We start from the raw sequence: 23,524 nt of genomic DNA on the forward strand, positions 1-23,524 counted from the left end.
GTAAATGAACCCTCAGAGGACCCTTAACCGGAAGTGGGCACAAACGCTTATGAAATTGTGACAACGCTTGTGTGGAGAAGCACACGCTGTCCCATCTGCCCAGGCAGATCCACTCCCCTGGGGCCACCCACCCGGAGGAGGTGGGAGGCAGGAGGCCACCCATCTTGGGCCTGGCTGAGTGCTGAGCTCAGAGGTAAAGCTTACAGACAGGAAATGCAGATGCTTATTTAAAACACCCTCCTGCTCACTTCCCAGGGGTTCTGTGCTAATAAATTGGCATTAATAAGATAAACTAATTGGGGGTGGACTGGCTCACAGGCCAGGCTCTCAGCTGCTACCTCCTGGCTCCCAGGCCGGCAGCCAGCAGGAACCATGCTGGGGGTGAGGGGCGGGGTGGGGGTTGGGGCAGAAACCGAGGAGCCCAGGGTCTGCAGCAGGGGGCCCCTGGCTTGCTACAAACTACAGGTGAAGCCTCTGCTTTTCCCCAGCCTGAGTCGGGTCCAGTGCAGGAGGAGGCACTCTTAACCATTTGGATGTCTAGTTCCTTCGGCAGAGTAAAATCTTAGCCCGTAGGAGATGGGCAGTATGGAGAGACACGGAAGCCACATTTTCCTGATAGAAAACTGGGACACATGGTCACCAGATAGTTATACATTTGCTGTGTACAGAGGCAGTGTCGCAAGATAGTTTGGAGGTTGAAATGTTGCAATGGATGGGACACGGCAGTGGTTGATGGAAAATGAGAGGGAAGACCATTGTAAATCTTACCTTACCCAGAAAACCAGTGCCTCCGTGTTAGAGATCTTCTGCGGTTGCTACATGAGGATAAGTATTTTCTTTGGCTGTGGTTTGATACCCGGCATGGTTATTTCTGGCTACTATGTTTATTTCTCTAAGAAATAATTCTAGTAAAGTAATGTCCATTTCAAATAAAAGTAGGGAAACACATTAGTTTTCAGGCTGTAAGGACAGCCAGACTGCTTTTATTTTTTTCCTTTGGTCTGTTCAATGTTTATATATTTGTTGATACCTAATAGCAATCTGTTTACTTCATTTAGCCTGTATTTATTCAAGGGGGCATTCTTTACAGTGACTGCTTCTAGATGGTCTCATTGCCTGTCTTAGACTACAAATGTCTGTGTAATTCTTTGACCACCAAGGAACACAGCACCACACGTAGGGAGGTACTTAGAATGACCCGCTCTGAAAAATTTTTTATTTTAGTTAATCTAAATTTAAATAGCCACGTGTGGCTAGTGGCTACCGTCATTCCACACTGCGATCTATGTTCATCACAGCTCTGCTTTTATTCACGCACCCATTCAACAAATATTTTTGGAGTTTCAACCCTGAGCAGTGTGCTTTGCCGGGCTCTGTGGATTACAGGATTCCCTGCTCTCAGAAAACTTCCAATCTAGCAGAAAACACGCCTATAAGGAAACACGGTGTGATGAGTGCAAGGAAGGAGATTTTATCTTGTGCACGGCTGCCCAGATGAGAGGCTGGGTCTGGCAGAAGGAGAGAGTTTTTCCCACAGGAGTTGTGTTTAAGCTGGGTTTTAATATAGTAGTACACCACAAAGTTAAAATGAGCGAGAGGGTTCAGGAAAAGAAGTCGTTTAATATATCTTACCCGTTTGATCGTGATGACATGGATGCCTTCGTGGTTAGCAGTGCATGACCACCCTGAAGACTATTCATACAAATAGGTCTGCAAGACAAGTGCAAAAGAAAAAGCTCTTTTAATTTTTTAAAGTTTTATTTAATTAAGGAATCTACACCCAATGTGGGGCTCGACCATGATCCCAAGATCAAGAGTTGCATGGTCAGTTCCGACTGAGCCAGCCAGGCACCCCTTTTCTAAAATTTTTATTTTATTTTTTTTAGTTTTAAGAAAAAGCTCTTTTGACAACAGTTTTTTAAATGCCAGGATTTCCCAGCTGGGGAGGGACTGTGGTCATTCTCCTGTTTGGGGATAGGATCAGAAAGGAACCTGCCTGGGAGATCAGTCCTTAAAGGCCTCTGGAAAACCAAGGTTTCCTACATTTAGAGAGAGAAAGGGTGTGAAGCTGAGCTTGTCTTGCCGGCTGGCTGGCGGCAAGTCGGAGAGGGAGAAATGTCCGCTTTCCCTACTATTGTTGGTAAAAGGAGGCCTTTCACTGCAGTAGAGAACAGCTCCAAAAAATCCTTCTCTCTCTAATATATGGATGCAGATGAAATTTGCCCCAAATGGTCATGGCAGACGGTCTTCAAAGGGGGAAATGTGCCCTGTGTACAAGCAGACACCAGCGCGGCTCCGCTCTGCCTCACTCGGAGCAGGGACTGGCCGAGGACACGCACCTAGACTCGGGGCTGCCTCCCTGCTGTTCCGGGGCCTCTCCTCCTCTCCACCTGCCTCCTTGTGTACTGCCCAGTCTACTGGGAATGGCATTTCACCCGCGTAGGGGAGAAAACTAATTCCATGTACTGGTGGGGGGCCCAGTGTCTGGGAGCCAACAGCTTGGTGATCAGAAGCTCAGTTCTGCCCTCAGCAGTGCTGGGCAGGGGGTCATCCCAAGGAGATCTTATTTTTTTATTTTTAAATTCCAAAGCAGGAAGTGGAAAAGCAGGTGGAAAGATGCTTTCCAGCCTGGAACTGGGTGGGGGCAGAAAAGGCTAGGTACCTAAGCAAGAGGAGAGGCTTGTCTCTCATGGCTTCCAGCTTCTGGAAGGACCTATAAGAAATGGGGGCTCCCTAGCTGTTTCTCCCAACGGCTTTCTCTGCACCTGCTTTCCTGCCCTCCTGCATTGTGAGGGACATAGGTTCCAGGAACGTTCTAAAATTTGCTCCTTCTATTGTTCCTTTGAGCACGCTCCTCAGCTTGCTTTCCTACATCTTTGTCTCCCCACCTTGCTGTTGCTGAGTGTGGCCATCACTCTGTCCTTGTTCTTCCTCGCGGTGCCAGAATTTCTTCCCTTCAGTGCTTGTCCACAATGGGTCGGTGTAAGAGAGTGTGGTGAACTGGGAAGGGGACACATTCTGGAGTCTCTGAGATCTTTGTGCAAATCCCAACTGCACCCTTTACCATCTTCAAAGTTAGCAGCAGCCCCCAAGACCACCCTCACTTCTGACATCACTTGCAAGCTTGGGCATCCCCAAGACCACTCTCAGGTTCTATAATGAGCTAGTAGAACACACAGAACTCACCAGAAGCTAGAATACCCACAGTTACATCTTATTACAGTGAAAGGATACAGATTAAAGTCAGCCCAGAGAAGAGGCACGTGAGGCAGAGTTCAGGAGAGTTCCACAGGCAGAGCTTCTAGTCGTCCTCTCCCCATGGAGACGTGGAGAGAGCGCTGCGTTCCAACGACGTGTTGCCAACCGGCAAAGCTCACCCAAGCCTTAGCGTCCAGAGTCCTTCTGGAGGCTCAGTCATGCAGACATGGCTGACCACCTGTGTAGCTAACTTTCATTTCCAGCCTCTCTGGAGGTTGAGCTGATACGTGCCTGAAGCCTCCACCATAAATCACAGCATCTGCATAGACTACCTAGTGTGGCCTCAGGTCCCCAGGTAAAGACTCTTTTATCAGGCAGGACATCCCATGGGTTCAAAGGTGACCTCCAAGGGCAAGGCTAGTCCTCTTTTTGGGCCAGGTTAATCTTTGACCACATCTCATCTGTGTGATGTTGAGATCTTCCTAGACTCATTGGGTCTCTCTTTCCTCATCAGCACACTGGAGGCAATGACCATCAAACTTCCTGGGTTTTTGCGATGACTAAGTGATACAGCAGATGTAAAGGACCTTGTATGTGAAAGGCTTCAGTGAAAATTAGGTCCCTCCTGATATCCTCCAGGTGCTCGGTTCTCATCTCCTAAACTTCCCCGGGGCATCATTCCCTCTCTCCTCTTCTTCCCACCCCTTATACCAACTTACTTTCCCCCGGAAAAGGGTAATACCCTACCTGTTGTTATTAAACTGCTCTTCTTTTAAAAAGATGTGGGTGTGTTTTATTTTTTTTTTAAGTGGCTCCATACCTCTCCATTGCACAAATTAACACAACATATCAGATCATTGCCTTCTCGATGGGCTATAGCGAATATCCCTACGCATACACATCTTTGTGACTTTCTAGTGTTTCTACAGCCGGAATTCTTCAAGGTGGCACTGATGAGGCTAAGGGTCTATTCAAAGTCCTGATGGTATTGCCAGCTCTCCCTAAAGCCTGTATCAAGTTAAACCTCTACCCCAAATGCATGGAATAGCCTACTTCCCCATACCTTCTGGCCACCATATGCAGGAGAGTGGTTTGGAGGGCATAACACACACTGCGGGGACCCGGCCCTGGCCCTCAGTTTTCCACCATCCCTGCACATGCCCAGTGTCCTACTGCATACTGAGACTCAGTGCATGGGGGCTTTCTCTTCGCCTGAGCCCAGGGTTAGGCAGGGCTTGTGCCATTGATTGGGAACAATGAGATGCTAGGGAATGTGAAAGTCATTGATGACTTGCCATTCACCATGAAAAAGGACATAGTGAGCAGGGTTTCAGGTCAATAGAGTCCATGCCCACTGGAGTTTCAGCCAGAACTCAAAATACAAACTCAGGGAAGAGGAGGAAGCAGGAAGGCCAGATGAATGTCTGGAAAGAAAAAAGCAACCACTGTCTGCCCTTGGCACCGAGAAGAGCTGTTCCCGACACACTAGCAGAACAGTCTGCACCAGATCCAGGCCTGTCTTTGTCCCCGGTGTCCGTCACCAGCAGGTGGTGTCCCCTGATCAGGACAGGCCAGGGGCTGGGGACACTGCGGCCAAGGAAACACCTGCTACCATGCCATCAGGGCATCTGGGGGCCTTACACTCCCATCAGGCCCTTCTTTCCTTCTTTACACTAAGGCCATGAGACAGGAGCTCCAGTTCAGTTTGAACCACCCGAACCCTGCATGACTCCTATCCGTGTCATCTTCTCTCTAGGACTTGGTTATCTCAGCTGTTTAAAAAAAAAAAAAATGAAGGAAAGGAAGAGAAGTAGTAAGTCACATTTGTGCAGAGCGCTTGGTTTACAAAGCGCCTTATCTCCTTGGTCTCACTTTATCCCCACTTTACAGATAAGAGAAAGAAGTCAGAGAGGGATGAGGTGATCTGCCCACGTTCACCCTGCTGGTCAGCCAGGACTTTCCTGGAAAATCCTGTGTTTCTTCAACTTGCCTATACTGGAAGATTCTAACATTGTAAATCTAAGATTTTTAGGGCCTGCCCTAAACTAGTAGAGTAGTTTTAAGTAGGAGCCTTCAGACCCATTTGGGCTTTGAACTGTTACTTGGGCAGGTTACTTGAGCATTGGTTTTCCCCTCTCGAATAATTACAAGGCAATATTTATTAAGCGTTTATTATATGACATTGTGCTACCTGAGTTATTTTGCTTATCCTCACAGCAACTCTATGCGGTAATACAATTACCCCCAATTTACAGATGAAGAGACTGAGCTTGACGAGCTCCATCGCAGTGTCTTGCGCATAGAGAAACCAACAGAGATTGGGACCTGTCAAAATAAAATGCTCCAGAGAGAATCTTCAAGGGACTAATATCGATAGAATCTCTGATAGTTCTGAACGTATGGATACAGACAATTGATGGAGAATTTAGAGTTGAATTATAAATACTGTAAATAAAACAAGTAAACAAAACATGATAATTATTAAGTCCAGAAAAAAAACAAAACAGGAAGTTTGCAGGAAATGAAAAGGTCAGTTGTGAAAGGGTTGAAGTTGTCCTCATCAATATTTCTTTTGATATAACCAATATCAAGATGTGACTAAATTGAGAGGTGGGGAGGGGGACAGGAAGGCTATGTGAGAGATGAAGGTAGGACTAAAAGGGTGTCTTTTATAGGGTTTTCACTATTCATCAAGAGACATTGCCTGGACCAGAAGCAAGAAGTAGCAATTTAGCAGGTTATTTAGAGATAGGGAGGAAAAGAGCCAAAGAAACAACTCAGAAGAGTTGAAAGTGATGGCTTCCAGAGAGGGCAGAACATGAGGAAAATGATTTGACTCTGATTCAGCTATATGCTTGTATAGCTTTGATTACATATTTTTAAACAATTATATATTCTTTAATTATATACTTTAATTATATGTTTTATTAAAGAAGTAGGAGGAAAATAAGTAACTTGCCCAAGCTGACCCAGATCTGATGTGGTGGAGGTAGGATTCGAACCCCAGCAGGCTGCCTCTAGAGCTGATGCCACAGCCACTGTGCAACGTGGCCTATAAAATATCACCTCCTAGTGCTGTAAAAAGCAAGCGACTGATATATACAAGAAACCCAGTGGCTGAGATACAATAAATGCTTATGAAAGGAAAATTATTTTCTTTCTCCCATTGAGTCAGCCACGTGGATACTTCTGGTAAGGAAGGGAGGGGGGTCCTACCCTGGGTCCAGGCCTGAGGGGCCCTGGTGCTTTGAAGCACCTTCCTCTAAGTTCTCTAAGTGTCCCTTCAGTGCCTGGGACCCACCAGGGTCAGTAGTGTCATCTGAATGGGGCTTCCCAGTTTCCAGATTCTCCCCTACAGAGAATTTTCCAACCCTGTACATTCCCTCCTCCTCCCTTTCCCCAAAGGGGTTGACCAGACACCCCTGGTCAGGACTGGCTGCTCCAGGGTCATCCTGGAGCCTGTGGTCAGGCCAAGCTCCAGGAGGGTGCACTATTTCATTCAGAGGACTGTGTGAGGTCAGGCTGCCAGAACGATGCTGAGAAAAGATTTTGAGTGAATTCAGATTGTTCGTATAGACTGGGGTCCTGCAGAAACTTTTGCCCAGGGTCCCTGACGCCCACGGAAAGCTCTGCTTTCAGGCCCTGCCATATGGACCTTCCTCTGTTTCCCATGACATAGTCTTTATCCAGTAGCTCTGATTGCAGGTCTCAAAGCAGCCAACGGAAGAGCGGAACATTTTGTCAGTTACCTGGAGGATGCCGTCCTCCACTTTTCACTGTTCGGTGGAGGAGGACACTGAGGAAGTGTCACGTCCTTGTGAGAGACTTCGTCACAGCGCCAGGACAACACTGAGATCTCTGGCCTCCCAGTCATTGGACTTCTTCCACCCTATCTCAAGTCTGGGACACGGCCTGAGCCCCCATAGCGCAGAACAAAATCTCCCATTTTTAAAGGACCACGCTAGCCCCAGCGGGAATCACAACTTTCTTACATCCCCAATTCGGGATCCAACAATTCTTCAATCAACAAACGTCCCTGGAGAGTCTACCCCAAGAAAGTCTCCCTGGGAGCACAAGCTCTCCGACACATTTCTGCCTCCAAGAAGTCACAGTCCGTTGGTGGAGGGGCATTTACAGGACAAAACGTGATACCGCGGGGACTTCAGTGACGCTCCTTTTCAATGCCGGTGGTTGGGTGAGAAGAGAAAGCAGGTGCTTTTTTTCCGGCGGCGCAGGCCTTGCGAACGGCTCCCCGACGCGCTGGGCGGGGCTGCGCCCGGAGCATCTCCACCCCCCCCCACCCCGCCTCCTCCGTCCGNTCTCCCCCCCCCCCCCCACCCCGCCTCCTCCGTCCGGGTCCCCGCTCGGCGCGCGAAGGGAGGGGCGCGGGGGCGCGCACGCAGGATGGCGGGGGCGCGCCGGCCGCCCGGGGACGCGCTCGGGCTGGTCTCTGCCCTAATGCGGCGGCTGGCGGCGAGAGGCGCTGCAGGGGACGCGGGGGAAGTGGCGGCGCCGGCGGCGGACAGCACCGACTGCGCCCAGGGCCGGAGCCCGCGCCCTCGGAGGTAGGCGAGCGCGGATACCGGAGAGATGGGGGTGCGGTAGAACGGGGGGTCATGGAAACCCATCTAGCGACACCCCCTTGTTCCCGCCCTCCTTTGCCCGTCTCCATCCCCCGACCTGTCCCCATCCCCCTCTGGCCACATCCCCGTCCCTTTTCCTCTCCACACCATCACCTGCCCCGAATCCATCCTGTTCTGTGGATCTCTGCACCCACCCCCATTCAGCTCCGACCCCTCTGCCCACCCCAACACCCTTTCTGTCTCATTGGCAGCATCCCCTCCCCCTTCCTGCATCCTCGACCTCTTCCCCTTGCCTTCTGTCCCTGCCTTATCCACAGCCCTGCCCTTATACCTGTTTACCTCCACACCCCACTTTGTATGACCCCATCTTTCCTACCCCTCACATCAGCCCCTCTCCTGAGCCTCCCCTGTCCTCATCCCCACCTCGTACCCCCATCACTCTGTGGGCCTGTCTCTCCATCTTCTCCCTCAGTTTCTGTCCTCCCCAGGTCCCTCTGCACACCCGTCCCGGCTCCTTCCCAGCTGCCTCTTGGTTTCCTCCTGCACCATAGACCCTCTCAAGAACCCCATCTTCCCCTCCTTGGCTGTTAGCTGGACTGCCACCCCATCACCTTTCCCATTTGCCCTTCGGGTGCTCTGTGTAGCCACACGGCTTGTACTGAGTCTCCATCACCTGATTCAGGGCCCTCCTTCCCTGCTTGGGGAGGCCTAGGGCCCTGAAGGCCTGATGTACTCACGGTTGCGAAATCCACTTATAACCCCTTTCTGCATGTTTGGTCCAATTCATGGCTTGGGGTGAAGGATGCTGGGGGCTAGTAGTTCTCTTACGTTCCTCCTCAGCCACCCTCTTCTCCTAGCTGTTCAGGTTTGTTTCCTAGATGGACTGGGGGAGGGAGTGCTAAGCATAGGGAAACTAGGTTGGGCAAGAGGCAGGGTCCAAGGGACTGGCCGAGGACCTCTTCCTGGTCTTGTTCTGAGCCCTGGGATGCAAAGGCCTGGATGCTGAGCCCCACTGGAGGGTCGGAGAATTTTGGATTTTAGAGAGAATTCTTCCTCAGCCTCTAAGTCAGCACTTTGGCTTCAGGAGCTGTCATGAGTGTGGCCCATGGGCTGGGCTGAGAGAGGGCAGAGTGCTGAATCACCAAGACTCTGGTCCCCATGGCAGCCCCTCTCCAGCCCTGAGCCAGGTTCTGCTCCTGTTTCCTTCCTTGGCATTTAGCAGTGGACTGTGGGTGTGTTGGGCAGCGATGCCTCCTCCCTCCGTCTGGAGGAATGGATGACAGTGCCCCTTTCCAGCCTGTCTGTCTGCCTGGGATGAGGGCCTGGTGTATGTTATCTACTCTTGGAACTGTGATGAGCCCTGCTGGGGCCCAGTCAAAGCTCCGGCAAGGGCAGACTGCAGGCCTTTGAGATGTGGTTGGGCAGGAGTTGAATTGTTTGTATGGGGCCAGAGACGGGCAGGTTCAGAACCCACCGAACTTGAGATGTTAAGTAGGAGAAGCCCAGGGACAATGTGTGTGGTAAACAGAGGGTCCTGAGGACAGGGGCCATACCAGCTGTGGGAGTGGGGAGTAGGGAGAGGAAGGCAGGCAGAGACCTATCCTCCCCTCTGGTGTGGGGATGGTTGGATCTGGTGGGGCAGGAGGAATTGAAGGAAATTGGGGGGGGGTGTCATTCTAACCTTTTGTTTTAACCGAGTTGGCACTTCTTTGTGTGTGTGTCGAGAAAACTGCTGGGTTTTCTTTTTTTCCTTTTTTTCTTTTTTTTGAGTCGCACTTCTGAGGGATTAATAGCTTCCCCTTCAGATTCAGCTGAAAGTGTGTGTGTGTGTGTGTGTGTGTGTGTGTGTGTGTGTGTAGATAAAGAACGAGTGTAGCACAAATGAGGAAAGAGACTCATTCACATTTAACCCCACAAATTGTGTTTGCTCCCTAGGACAGGGAATGGCAGCCCAATTCCTGTCTTGGGGACTTCAGCTAAATCCCCAGGGCTTAAATTGGAGGTTAAGAGCACATTGCTGATGGGTTCTGTCCCATCTCCATAAGGGTCCCTCCCTNGGGGGTGGGGAGGGGGGATGCGTGCGCCCAGGGGGATCGTTGTCCTCTGCTTTGTCACCTTTCTGCGCCCCCTCCCATCGTAGGGGGTGGGGCGGGAAGCTTCCCCAGGCATTTCCTGGCCCAGGGAGGAGGCAACACCTGGAGCTGTCGGTGAGAGCTGATTGGATTAAGGTTCTGACGTTGAAATGCTTGGTTGGGGCTGAGGTTACGTGGGGGATTCTGATAACAACGTACATATTTGCTGGTTTTGTGCCACGAATCTCACCCCACATCCCCTGTTTGGCATCGCAGAGGCTTCGCAGAGCCTTCGCAGAGACAAACCGAGGCACAGAGAAAGAGGAGCCAGCTCCCCGGAGAGCTGGAGCAGGATGTAGCGGGCTCCCTGTGGGCTGAAGCAGATCGGCTTCCGGGGCTGCTGCTTTCAGGGGCGCATTGAGGAGGTGGCTGCTATCTGGGGTGGGGGCAGTTCTGGCTGGGATATCTGAGGAGGAGGGGCGGAGGAGGGTCCCTTTTCTGCAGTGACCGAGGGACAGAATTCCAAGGCTCCCATCGCTCTGTGTGCATCTTCCCTCAGCACCACTGTCCTCCCAGCCCATCCAGGAGCTGGGATGTGAGGGTCATCACTTAGTCTTTAGAAAAAAGAAATCCTTGGAGGGGGGAGGCCGAGAAGTTCAGTCCTTAGCCCGTTTGGCCTAGAGGACCGGGGCGGGGGAGTGAGAAGAACTTAAGGCCGGCTACATACTTATTTATTTAGCAAATACAAACGAACCCTGCAGTGTGCAGTGTGGGGATTGTAGAGATGAAGAGTGAGACAGCGGCTGGCCTCTCAGAGCTCCCAGTGTCACGGAAAAAAGAGACAAGTAAACAGACAAATACCATAGATAAGCTTGAGGGAGAACATCTGGACAGGGATGTCGAAAGGCGGATCTTTCATTCCAGTATCAGCCCCCTCTCCTCTGGAACCATGAAGACGACTGGGTGATTCTATGCAGAGGCTAGGTCAGGGCTGGCCCTGAAGTTGGCTAAGGAAAATGATGGAAGAGAAGGTGAGATATAAGATATTACCAGGTCCCTGGCTTGAGGGGGAAGAGAAGTGTTCCTTGGACAGCTGGACCTCCCTGGGAGCTGCTTTAGCCCGATGGGGGGAGGGCACCCAGAGGGAGCTTTGGGACAAGATCAAGGCTACTCAGCTCTCCCATTGCCATCTCCTAAGCCCTTGTATTTTAGGGGCAAATTGTGGTCTGGGTATGCTTAGAATGTTAGAGGGAGTCAGAGGAAAAGAAGCCCCGTCTGCCCTCCCGGAGCTAACCATCTGATGGGGAAGTAGCAAGTGCATGCATAGGTGCACGCTCAGAAACAAGAGAAGTAGGAAAATCGCGAGCTCTGGTACGTGGGGAAGGGTCTTGGAGTCCTGGGGAGGTCAGAGTCAGGTGGGAGTCATCAGAGAAGTCCAGATGGGGGAGGGGAGGTTTTTGAAGTTATACTCTTGAGCCCAGGTCACCATGCACATCCACAGTTAAACTGGGAAAGAACGTAAGGAGAGAGACACTCAGTCTCATTTGTCCAAGGAGCACCCTTCTTTCCCACACACTAAATTCAGTTCATTTCATTAGCATGTCCTGAGTCTTTGAATATATATCCCAGGAATTGTGTTAGGTGTCGGGTGTATGAGTGAGTTGGAGAGACAGAAGCAAAAACAAATTAAAATTCAGCGCCAGCAATGCTGGAACAGAGGTTGGATGAGTTCCTGGCATTGTAGGAGCATGGCAGGGGGGTCATGGTGAACAGTAGGACCTGGAGTGATTGTATTCCACTGTTTAGATAGACCTTGTTTTGGGCAGAGCAGCTTGATGTCAAACTTTTGAGCATTTACTCAAAATGCCCGTCTAGAGCCCATGCCAGGCTGCAAGGGCAGAGTTTGGATGCATATGGCCTGGTCCTTGGGACTTCAGGGGAGGGCTCTGGGAGCTAATGGCTATGCTGGCTGCTTGAGTGGGCTCTTCCAAAGCTTTGCTGACCTGGAGCGCCAGTCGGATTGTGCTAGCCAACTGGAGAACTCGTGAGCCACCTTCCTTTCTTTAGATCTTGAGGCAGGCCGAGAAAAATACAAGCATCCTACTATAATAGTCATCATCAAAGATTGTTTGCTATGTGCTCGACACTCTGCTATGTGCTTTACATGCATCATTTCATTTAATCCTACAAAAAGAAGGATTGTTAGGATTCTGGTTTTATAGATAAGGGAGTAGACTCAGAAAGGTGGTTCTTTAAGACTGTGGAACAGGTAAGTTGCAGAGCTAGAATTCAGACCTGTATCTGTTTGACATCGAAGTCCATGCACCTCTCCTATATATTATAGGAGAGGAAAAACAAAAACCTGGGATGTTTTATCCAGTAGCCCAAGGCTCTCTAGGAAAATCTGTTAGAAAGGCTCAGTTAGCGTGCACATTTGAGTGTCTACTGTGTCCTTCTGAAGGATACAGAAACATGGTTCCTGCTTTCAAATGGATGAAATAAATGGAAACATATGACAACTCTTAGGAATCATACAAGACAGTATGTAATTAAGTCTTCAGACCCTGTAGAGAAGAACTTAAAGGAAGGAGTGATCCCTCAGTATGGCTATTGGGGTCAGGGAGGTGATATGCATAGTAGAAACTACTCAGTCTTTGAGGTCAGACTTACATTCAAATCTTGGTTCTTCCATTTATGAGCTGAGGAGCTGCAGCTTCCCTATCTGTAGTGTGGGGATATCAGTATGAACCCTGCAGAGCTGTTATGAGGATTAAATGTGATAAGGCAGGGAAGGCCCCAGCAGAGCCCTGGCTGGCAATAAGTACTCATCAAATGCTAGCTGCTCTTCACAGAGGAGGTGAGAATGGAGCTGAGCCCTGAAGAATTGGTAGAATTGGTAGAAGGGGAGAGTATTCTAGATGAGGGAACCCATCAGGTGTATAAATAAAAACCTGATGGGTTCAGGTTCTCTGGGAAAGAAGTGACCTGCCTCACCTAGCCTGCTCTCTCCAGGTCCTTGCAGGAAAGTCTTACAGGAAAAGGACATCACCATGAAAAGCATGAGGGGCTTCTGTTCTTACTTCTGGCCCCATCATTAACAGAGCTTAAATGTGTTTCTTTCTCTGTAAAACTGGAAGATTGCTTGAAGTCTCTTGTCCCAGAAGCTCATGTCTCTGGAATTTATGTCATTGATTAATTTCTTGTTCTGCCCTTCTTCTCCCAAACGTCATGCCTTGATAAAGTTAGAGTGCCTGGGGTACGGTGGGCTCATCCCCTCGGGCTGTTATCATCCCCTCCTCGCTCCTGCAGCTCCCTTCTCTGGGAAGCAGCTGCCTGAGCATCTGCCTTCCCCTCCTTCACCTGCTCCTCCTCACTCTTCCCCTCCCAGGCTGGGCCAGCCCCTCCTGAAAGGCCTCCCTGGCAGCCCCTCTCCCTGTCATTATGATGCTAATCGTGTTGTTAATTTTTCTGAGATGCAGAAAGAAAGCCCCAATCTGTTCTAATGAATTTAATTAGAGAGGGGCTTGGAGGGCTTCAGAACCTCTTACCAGGATCACAATAAACAGAGTTAACGAGATAAACAGCCTGGGATCAGCAGCTCATGGGTAGGAAGGGAGGATTTCCCACTCAGTCCTAGAATGAGGAAAGCCCCCGGGCACCCAGAGTTGGAGGAAGTCTGCATGAGCTGTTGTCCACCATGTGGGCTTCCTTTTGGGCCGTTTCTACCAGCCCCACCCAGCCCCGTGTACAGGACTTCATACCTAGTTCTGCCCTTCAGTGCCAGATGCACCTCTGGAGAAGGTCCTGTCATTGTCATCATCATCACCAAATATTTGTTGAGCACCTGCTGTGTGCATAAGGGGTACTGCACCATCTTCTGGAAGCTCATGAGACCCCATCTCCTTTCTGAAGAGGAAGGAAGTTATATGTTCAAATATAAGAAACATTGGCTAATTCCAGCCAGTAAATGCTAGAAAGTTGGCAGGAGATTATTTTGGGCTTAGGTGATCTGGAAAAGCCTCTTGCGAGAGAAAGTACTTGAGGTCTTGAGATACCAAAACTTGAACACTTAATAATCAGAACTCCTGGAGTAAGAGCAGGAATGTGCAGGGGATCTTTGAGTCAGGATGAATAAATGGTATGGCTTGGGTGGTAGGTGCTTGTAATTCAGTAGGGAGGGATGTGTCTGGGGCGGTTTATTGAGGTATAATTGTAGAGGACCCTGAGTAACCTGGTTGTGCTGGAGTCTCCCTGCTTTCCTTCTCTGGAAACTCAGCATAGCCATCTTGGAGAAGGGCCTAAAACAGGATGGTTCTTGTGCTGAGCTCACTGTCCTGGATCTAGTTTAGGCCAACGGGGGTGGACGGACCAGATGCTAAGTTTTGTTCTCTGATCTTGTGATTTTCTGGGATGCAAGTGAATGTCTGGCAGAGCAATTCCAAGGACTTTTCCCGGTGAGAGTTCCCTCCTTCTTTACTGATGCTGGCCAATTTGCCTTGGCAGTAGCATTTTTATGCAAGTATTCAGTGGAATCTTCCAGTTCCAGGGTCAGTGAGTTTCATAACTTGTCTCTTTATATTACTAAGAGTTCTCAGAGTGTGTGTTTGTGTATGTGTGTCTGTGCTTGTGCGTGCGTGTTACCTCTGTTAGTGAGATTATTCTGACTAGATTCTGATTCTAGTTTGATCTTTATTTGGAACACAACAGTTGTTAAACATTTGTGGGCCTTAATTTCTCCAGATGCAAGGGAGGAAGAGTCATCCCTGTATCTTATTGTGCGTGGATCCATAAGCTGAATGCTTTGAGAATAGGATTTTAAACACAAGGAGGAATTATAACTAGGATTTTGACAGGAAGTATAATATTGAGCTGACATTTTAAGTCAGTTCTCTGTCCCCCTTGGAACTTATACCTGTGAGACTAGCCAGTGTTTTATTTTGGGGCATCACCAAAGATGATGCCTTTTGTTATTTTCCAGAGTCTGTCTGGGCTTATGCATACTTAGTGGTGGAGTTAACACTGCTGTCAGCTGTTGGTTGGCCTATTCGTGTGTGTTTATATGAGAGACAGTGTTATAATACCCATTGTGTGGTGTTTTTCCACACACTGGTGGTGACATGTTCTTTATGAAGGAAAATGCCTTTGAGGCCACAGGCAATTTTCCTATGCTGACATAGGCAAGCACAGGACAGAAACTAGATCTCTTTCTGATCATCATCACACACTGAGTGGAATTGAAGGCTTTGGGACTCATGTTGGGAGCTAAACCAGGGTTCTCTGACTGATCCAAGCCCTGGGCTATGCCTTGTGGGGTTTTTTAATATTATAAAATATATATAATATTTGTTGTACCTGCAGTCAGTGTTCAAAGGCTCTCCTTTTTGCATGGCACACTTCTAGGTGGCTTCTTGTTTTGAGAGCATGTTTAATCTCATAGAATGTTAGAGATGGCCTAATCCAAGATCATTATTTTACTGGTCAAGAAACAGACTCAAAAGGGCTACATATTTTGCTTGTGGCTACATGGCTAGTTGCTGGCAGAGGTAGTTCTTCCACACACTGGACCACCAGGAACTTAAAAAACCACATATAAACCCAGTAATTGTGCAAAAGGATTAGTAATTAAGTCCCCTAAAGCATTATCTAAACCAATAATGAGAAGAGAGGAAATGAATGTAGACTGAAGTCCTTTGGTAAAGTTTTGAAGAGAAGCAGGGGCTCGTTTGGGGCTCTAGGGATGGGTGGGATTTGAATAGGTAGAGGAAATGGGCCTTTCTGATGGGGTAAGGGAGCATAAAACCAAAGGTTTTCAGGAGGGAAGCTATGGTCAGGCATTGTACTGGCCAGGCTAGAGTACTGGAAGGTCTAGCTGGAGGGACTGGCTGGGGCCAGAGTGCAGAGAATCTTGACCCTGGCTGAGTAGTTGGTGAGGAGCATGTGAAGCTTCTTGACTGAGCTTCCTCTGTGTTTGGGGTGGTGTTTGAGAGATAGTTCCTTCTGAAGGGGTGTTTAGGCAAAGGGGAATGCTGGAACTTTCTCTTGGGTGCTCGCTGGGAACTTGCCGCTGTCCACGGTGCTGACCTACCTCTAAAAGATTTTTCTCCCCAGTGATGCTGGGTTAGAAAGCAAAGCCAGAGAATGTTTAAAGCAACCCAAAGGGATCTAGAAAACAATTCTGGCTAGGACTAGGTGGTGCGTGGGCTTTCTGGCATCAGCCTAGTTTACAGCATCTGACTTTGCAGTCCTTGTAATGAAAGCAAAAGTATGGATTGGGGGAACTAGTAAATGGCCCTTTTAAGGAGAGACCACATGTGTGCACATATGCATGCTAAAATGACCCAATTTGTAGCCTAGTAAATTTTGCCCAGAGTCTTTGTATTTACATGAGAATCTCAGCCCATTTCTTCTTTCATTGTGAAAATGCACTCCCTCTACTTAACATTTCAGAGTATCTAAAACCTCTCTGGGGGCACCTGGGTGACTCAGTCCATTGTGTCTGACTCTTGGTTTCTGCTCAGGTCCTGTTCTCAGGGTTGTGAGATCGAGCTCTACATTGGGTTCATGCTTCCCCTCCCCCTCTGCTCCTCCCCCTGTTCACTCTCTCTCTCTCTCTCTCCCTAAAATAAATAAATAAATAAAATCTTTAAAAAAACCCCAAAACTTCTCTAGCAAACATGGGGAGAGCAACAGAAGTTCCCAGAATACCCTACTCACTAGTTCAAAAGAAACATTTAACTATTCAGTATTAGTGCTTTCCAATAGCTTTCTGTGATGATAGAAATGTTCTATATCTGCAACTGTCCAACATGGTAGCACCGGCATGTCTGACTCTCAAGCACTTGAAATGTGGCTACCGTGAGAATTGAATTTTCAGTTTAATTGAATTTAATTTAAATAACCATGTGTGGCTAGTGGACACTGTATTGGACTGCATAGCTCTATAGTCAGAACCCTCCGTGTTTGCCACTTACCCTTGTTTATTGATCTGTCATACCTAGACCTCTTTGACATAGAGCAAAGTGGACTTTTGAATAGGTGTGAGTTTGACACATTGCTGGGAAAGGCCCGTGCTAAATCTGACTGGAAGTCTGCTTCTGACTATGAGTTTTGGCCTGATTTTCTTATTGTCACTGTGAAAGCAACCATACATGATGTACTGTGTTTTTCCTTCTCCGTTTTTTAAAAAAGATTTTATTAATTAATTAATTAATTTATTGACACAGAGAGAGAGTGAGCAAGTGCAGAGCAGCAGGTAGAGGGAGATGGAGAAGCGGGCTCCCCACTGAACAGAGAGCCCAATGTGGGTCTCCATCCTAGGACCCTGGGATCATGACCCAAGCTGAAGGCAGACACTTAACTGACTGAGCCATCCAGGTGCCCCTGTGGTTTTCTTTTTAAGGATGGAGAGCATGCTCCTTGGATTCTGGCTGGGGTCCCAGGGACCTGAGCTAGGACTTTTTGGAGCCTTGATTGGGCAAGCAACATAGTATGTATGGCCCAGGAAATTTGGCTCTGGGGTGAGGGGGCAGACAGATGATGTCCTACTGTGTTGGGTGTTCGTGGGCATCTAGCAGAGAGAAGTTTCTGGTCTTGATCCATCTCGCCTTCTAACTCTAGGCCTTTTCACATCCTGTTTATCTGGTAGAGTGGACATGATCCAGGATGAGGGGCATGGGGGAGTGGTAGAGGTACCCGAGAGAAAAAAATGCCAATCAGGGGTGCCTGGGTGGCTCAGTCAGTTAGGCATCTGCCTTTGGCTCAGGTCATGATCCCGGGCTCCTGAGATCGAGCCCCACGTCTAGCTCCCTGCTCAGCGAGGAGTCTGCTTCTCCCTCTCCCTCTGCAGCTCCCCCTGCTTGTGCTCTCTGTCTGTCAAATAAATAAATAAATTTTTTTTAAAAACGCCAATCAGTAAATAAGTAATAATAACCCGTCCAAAGACCGGAGTAGAAAATTTCCATCATGTTGGCATATGCAGTATACATAGGCGTGCCTAACCTTATCATAAACATGCTCGATTTCTGTGGGTCTCTGGTCTTAGGTTTGGCACATATAAATCTGATTTCCTAACCCGGAGTGCATGCTTTTTGAAGACGGGCCTGATAGTTTTCTTGTTTTCTCCCATAGAATCTCAATGTGCTGATAGTAATCCTTAATAAACGCCGGCTAGTGAGTAGCTCTTTGTTAGCCTGGAGCTATGGGTTTGACTCCTAGAAAATGTGTGCACATGAATACAAATAATATTTATTGAGCCCCTGCTGGGCGTCAGTCTCTGTACTTGGTACTGTGGGCAGTGACAAAGGAGGAGCAAGGATGACTGCTGTCAGTCTAATGAGAGAGCAAAGGCAGGCACGTGTGGAAACAACACACACACAGGACGGGTAGAAACAAAGACAGAAGTGGTAGCAGGGATACAGCACTGGGAGTGGGTTGCAGGATGCTGGCAGGGGCCAGATTTTGTGTGTGTCTCTGTCTGGCCTTCTCTCGAGGATTCCCTTCTTCCTGAGGCGTAGCTGGTACCAGCCACCTCCGTGCCTGCAGGGACAGTGCTGCCTTTATGGTTGGCCGGGCAGCTCGCTGTCTCACTGGGGCTGGGCTGAGGCGGTGCTGTCCTGAGCTTGCCTCTTCCTTAAAGAGCACTCGGGAAGGGGGGAGAGGACTGTGTGGAAGGGGAAGAAACTCCCTTTTCTTCTGGTCACTGAAATGGTGACAGGGTCTAGCTCTCGAACTTTCTTCTAGGCACAGAAGGGGGTTTGTTGGGAACCCAGCAGCTCTTGTACATGGAGCCCCATGATGCAGGCCCAGGTGCAGCTCTGTGGGAGACAGGAAAAGCAGAGCTTGGTGGCATGGCTCTCTACGGTCACCTGAGCCCCCTTGCTTTACCCTCTAGGAGTATGCACTGCCTGGCGGGGAGCAGGTGGGCTGTATCTCCCAGCTGGGGCTGGGGCGGGGGACTTCTCTTATTGACCCACAGGCAGCAGCCTGCCCTTTCCCACCTTCTGTGTGCACATAAGTCACCTGGGATCTTGTTAAAGTGCACAGGCAGAGTGATTAGGTCTGGATTGGGCCTAAAATTCTGCATTCCTTACCAGCCCCCCGGGGATGCCAGTACTGCTGGTCAGCAAGCCACACTCTGATTGGCGGGGACCTATATGTGGGTTGTCAACCTGGAAACATGCTAGCCTCACCTGGGGAGATTTTAAAATATGCAGATGCTGGGACCCACTCTAGAACCCAATAACATAATCTCTGAGAGTTGGGTCAAGGCACCAGAATGTTTTAAAAGCCCCCTCAATGATTCTGATACACACCCCAGGCTGAGAACCAGTGGTTCTCTGGATGGTTTTTCTCTTCCCTCCGATATGCTTTTGACCTGGCTATGCCTTCCTCACCCTGAGAGACTGTAAGTGCCTCCAGGGCACAGAATGTCTTATATTAGATTACCAGTCATGCCTCACAGTCATCCTCAGTCAGCTCAGCTGGTAACAGCCTGATGTGTCACTGTCTATCATTCTGGCCGCTGCTCCCATGCATGTACCGTCAGCCATGGGGGAGCAGAGAACGTGGCTGGCTTACAGCAGGCCAGGTCTGCTCTTGTCCGCAGGTCGGAGCGGACATCCAGCGCCTAGAACCATGCCTGGCACCTGGTAAACTTTCCGGAAGTCTGTATTGAGTGGATGATGACTCCAGTGTGGGGTGGCAGAACGGGCGCTGAAGACCAGATGAATTAGGGGCTCTAAAGGGAGTGGGGCAAGTTATTTAACATTCCTAAGCTTTAATTTTCTCAGTTGTAAAGCGAGAATCATAACGCCTACCTGACAGGGCTTTTTAAATAGAAAGGAATGTCGGAAAAGGGGCTCTGTAAATGCTAGTGTTACGCAGACAAGAGATTGTGTAAGAATTTGTTTTTAAAGTGCTGGGGCTGAGCTATAGGTATCATTGCAAGTTCTCGTTCCAGGTCCCGCCGCGTGTCTGCAGAACAGCAAGGGGCTCAGGGCGGTACCACAGACAGGTTGCCTACTCTGTGTCAACGACTGCGCTAGCAGCTTGGCTTTTGTCATCTCACTGATTCAGCACAACCCTTGGACCGGGTGTTATGACCCTGATTACACTGAGAAAATGGGGGCTCAGAATGGGAACCAACTTTCCCAGAGTAGGACAGCTCCAAGTGGCAGAGCTGGGACTGGATCTCATTCCAGAGTCTCCTCATACTGGCTCATTACCCAGCAGGCAGCTCTGGGTTCTAGCACGGGCTGATTGATGGTCCTTTGGTTAGAGAAGCTTTCTTGTCTGGGGGTCACTTGTTTTGAAGAGTGACATAAGACCCTGGCTATCACAGGAACGCCAGTCTTCCATCAGGGAACATTAGAGTCCATGGCCCCGGAGCCTTCTGGGTCTTGGCCAACACTGCCCCGTAAGGCCACAGCCCAGAGTCTTCCTCAGGCCCCGAGGCAGAGGCTGTGACACCTTCCCCTACAGAAGAATCACCATCTGCCCCCACGGTCCCCTTCCAGCTTGACAGAGCCACTGACCCAGCTCTTGTCTGTTTTGCTTACCTAGGTTTCCCTTTCATTCTGGTATGAAAAGAAAATGGAAACACAAAAGGGAGCAATCCCATGAGCCTCTCCTCATCCACAGGTGTAACGTTAATGGGTTATTTTCATCGCCTGGTGCTAGTGCCCCCCTCCTTGGGTGAGGAGGGGGAAGGGCCCATCTCCTCCAACAGCCTCAGCACAGAGAGGAGGTCCCAGTGTCTGTTGTCCTCCTGTCCACCTCTCTGGCTTCAGCAATGCTGCTGTGATAACAAGGACACATCCTGCCCAAAGTCAGTCTGGCTAAGTTGTTCAGAAAAGAGGGGAGAGGGCTGATTTGCGTGGTTTGACCAGCTAGAAGGATCTACCTGGTCCAGGTGCTTATGTGTGTATACCTGAGTTCTTTAACTCAGGGCCCTGTCAGGTATCGGCTGAGATTAACCGAATCCACACTGAGAAAGAGAACTAGAGAGGAAACTCAAGTGACCTCACAGGCACTACAAATATATCTGCGGTGGGCTTTGGATATAAATATCTAACACTTCTCACTGAGATGTGACTAAGTCTCTGTTCGTATCTGGTCCACATTCATCCTCTTGCTGTGTTCTAATTTGGCTGATTTTTCTCTTATGTATTCCATGAAATTCTGTGTTGGGATATTCCTTTCCTGTATCAGGGCCAGGATTACAACACCTGGAACTTTCTTCGGCTTTATGAATTGTTCGGAGTTTACTTTTAAGTACAGAGGGTTTATCCATTGTGTTGCTTCAATATTTTCTCTGCTAAATCCCCATGTATTTTTTCTTAAGCCATTTTGGCTTTTTTTCTCTCTCCTTTCTCTTTGAGTGTCCCTAGGGTTTTCTGGGTCTGAGAACTCTGCTTCCTGTCTGTCGTTCTGCACGGTCAGCATGCTGCCTCTCCGGTAGGAATAAAGACTCCCAGTTAGGCCCAGGCTAAAAATGAATCCCCTCGCCTGGAAGACTGGCCTCTGTGACACCTTGCTGTAACACCGTGAAATACCCCATCCAGCTGCAGAGGTCTGGGGCCTTAGCACTTCGACTTTTCACTCCTGTGGATATGTGGCTATTCCAGCACCACCTGTCCTGAGTATCTTAGGAATCGGCATGAAGCCTACTGGGCTTCGGGGGCTGGAATGGATTTGGCTGGTGGGCCCCCAGGCCTCTGACCCTTTTCCTTCTCCATCTGGCTGCCCTCAGCAGCGGGGCTGCTGATGCATTGCCATGCTGCACTGGCAGCTGGGAGCCCAGATGAGATGGGCAGGTTAGGGGGGAGCTGAGGTTAAAGGAAATGTTGCAAAAGACTATGAATGGTGTGAGGCTGGGCCTGGCTGGAAGGTTCTGGAAGGCTGATGGTATGAGAATAGGGTTAGGTTCTGGGTCAGGCACTGGCCGCATTTTGAGTCCGATTGGGAAAACCCTCTCTGAACATATCCCCCAGATTGTTTGTGTTCTTACACCTTGAGAAATAAAGAGGGAGCTTTTAGATGGCACCCCAAAAAGTTGCATCTGGGGCTTCTGAGAGCAAGAATGCCTTGTTTCTCAATGGACTGGTGACATCATATGGGGTCTACCCAGATGCTGGCATGTCAGGGACAGACCAAAACAGACCAAGGGCTACTCAGAGATGGCTAAAGCTATTCTGCTGGCTTGGAGTGTGTTTGCTTCAGATCAGTTGTCAGCCTTCCCCCCCGCCCCCTGCTTCCTTCCCCAGGTTTGTTTTTCCCAGTTCCCATTGTGGAAAGCCCAAGGGCATGCATCTGGTCTTGGAAGGGGAAAATAGCCCAAGAACAAGGGCTTGGGTTCCAATCTGGTTCTTCATTCACTAGTTTTATGACCTTTGGCAAATGACTTAAATCTCCCCTACTTTTCATATGTAAATTGGGGAGTTAAGTGATACTTGCCCTGCGTGGAGTTGTCAGGATGAAATTAGATAATGCTCATGAACCCCTTTGCACAGCACCTGCCAAGTAAAAAGTGGCCCATGAAAGTGAGCTCCTGATACTTCCGACCTCCCTTCCTTATAGTAGCTTTCTGCTCCGCCTTATTCCCTCATGACTTTGGTGAGCGATAGAAAATATTTTCGAACCTCAGCAAGGTGATCAGCTGTGTGCTAGGTACTGTGAGAATTGCAGTGGGAAGAAGAGGCAGTCTCTTCTGGGACCCTAGTTGTACCTGGTCCTCTGGTTGACGAAGCGCACCAGGCACCTGTGCATGGTAAAGATAACTAGCTACACCAAGTCGTCAACGTTAGATGCAAAGGGCTGGTTCCCGCCGCAGATCTCTTGCAGTTTAGCAGAGAGAGTTCATACAATCTGTGGTGACCTGGAAGACTTCAAGGAGGAGATCCATGGTGGACCCTTGAAAGATGGAGCTTCTGCTCTTTCTGTGCTCCAGCAAGCTCATTAGGGAGTGTCTCCAAAAGGGTGAGGCAAAGATTAAGAAGAAATGGACAGTCCGAATTTCCTCATTTCATGCTGTCCACACCCACAGGGAAAAAGGATAGCGGAGAGGAAGGGTGGCTTTTCTGAGGCTCAGAGATGGTGAGGAAGCCAACACAGGGTCAATCAGCAAAACGGAAATAGACGTGAGATGCACAGCTCACGACAGGGAATGAGAGTCCATTTCTCATAATAAACCATTTTGGTCCCCTTGTCTTGCTTCCTCTGACCTAACTGTATCCTTATACCTCTGGCCATACCAAGTTAATATACCACTTTTAGGCAATATATCATTTCCAGGTGAGGAGCTCAAAGCACAGAGATCTGGGTGGCCAGTTGAGTAAGTGGCATGAATCAGGGCAGGGCCAAGCCTAGACATCGAGTTCCTGACTTTTGGCCTATGGATTCCTATTCTAGCTCTCTCCTGGGCTTCTCCTGTGATTCAGGTCTCAGCTGGTGTCTAGCATAAGACAGCCCTGGATCTCTAGGGGGATGAAGCGCAATCCACCCAACACAAGACCTCTTCCAGTTCAAGCATCTCTGGTCCAGAATACCATGTGACCATCACCGCACCCTCCCAGCTCTGGCTGGGTTTCAAGTCCTGGTCTCAACAGCCACGGGACTTGGTGGCCAGGCCTGGGAAGAGCCCATTGTCTTCTTGCATCATCCCTGGTTGTGTGG

At 49.2% G+C, this 23,524-nt stretch overlaps 1 protein-coding gene across 3 annotated transcripts in view; it reads left to right on the top strand.

Moving 5' to 3' along the window:
• The first annotated feature begins 7,637 nt into the window (after nt 1-7,637).
• The window catches only part of NFASC (neurofascin), a 179,514-nt gene continuing 163,627 nt past the window's right edge, over nt 7,638-23,524 (top strand). For 2 of the 3 annotated variants that reach the window (XM_019798576.2, XM_034667109.1), the window contains exon 1: nt 7,638-7,763. In XM_019798576.2, coding sequence (XP_019654135.2) covers nt 7,657-7,763 — 107 coding nt within the window. In that variant the 5' untranslated portion in view covers nt 7,638-7,656. The remainder of the gene's footprint in view (nt 7,764-23,524) is intronic. The other variant, XM_019798566.2, reaches the window with a different exon arrangement.

The sequence above is a fragment of the Ailuropoda melanoleuca genome, chromosome 8, assembly GCF_002007445.2.
Source record: "Ailuropoda melanoleuca isolate Jingjing chromosome 8, ASM200744v2, whole genome shotgun sequence".
Lineage (NCBI taxonomy): Eukaryota > Metazoa > Chordata > Mammalia > Carnivora > Ursidae > Ailuropoda > Ailuropoda melanoleuca.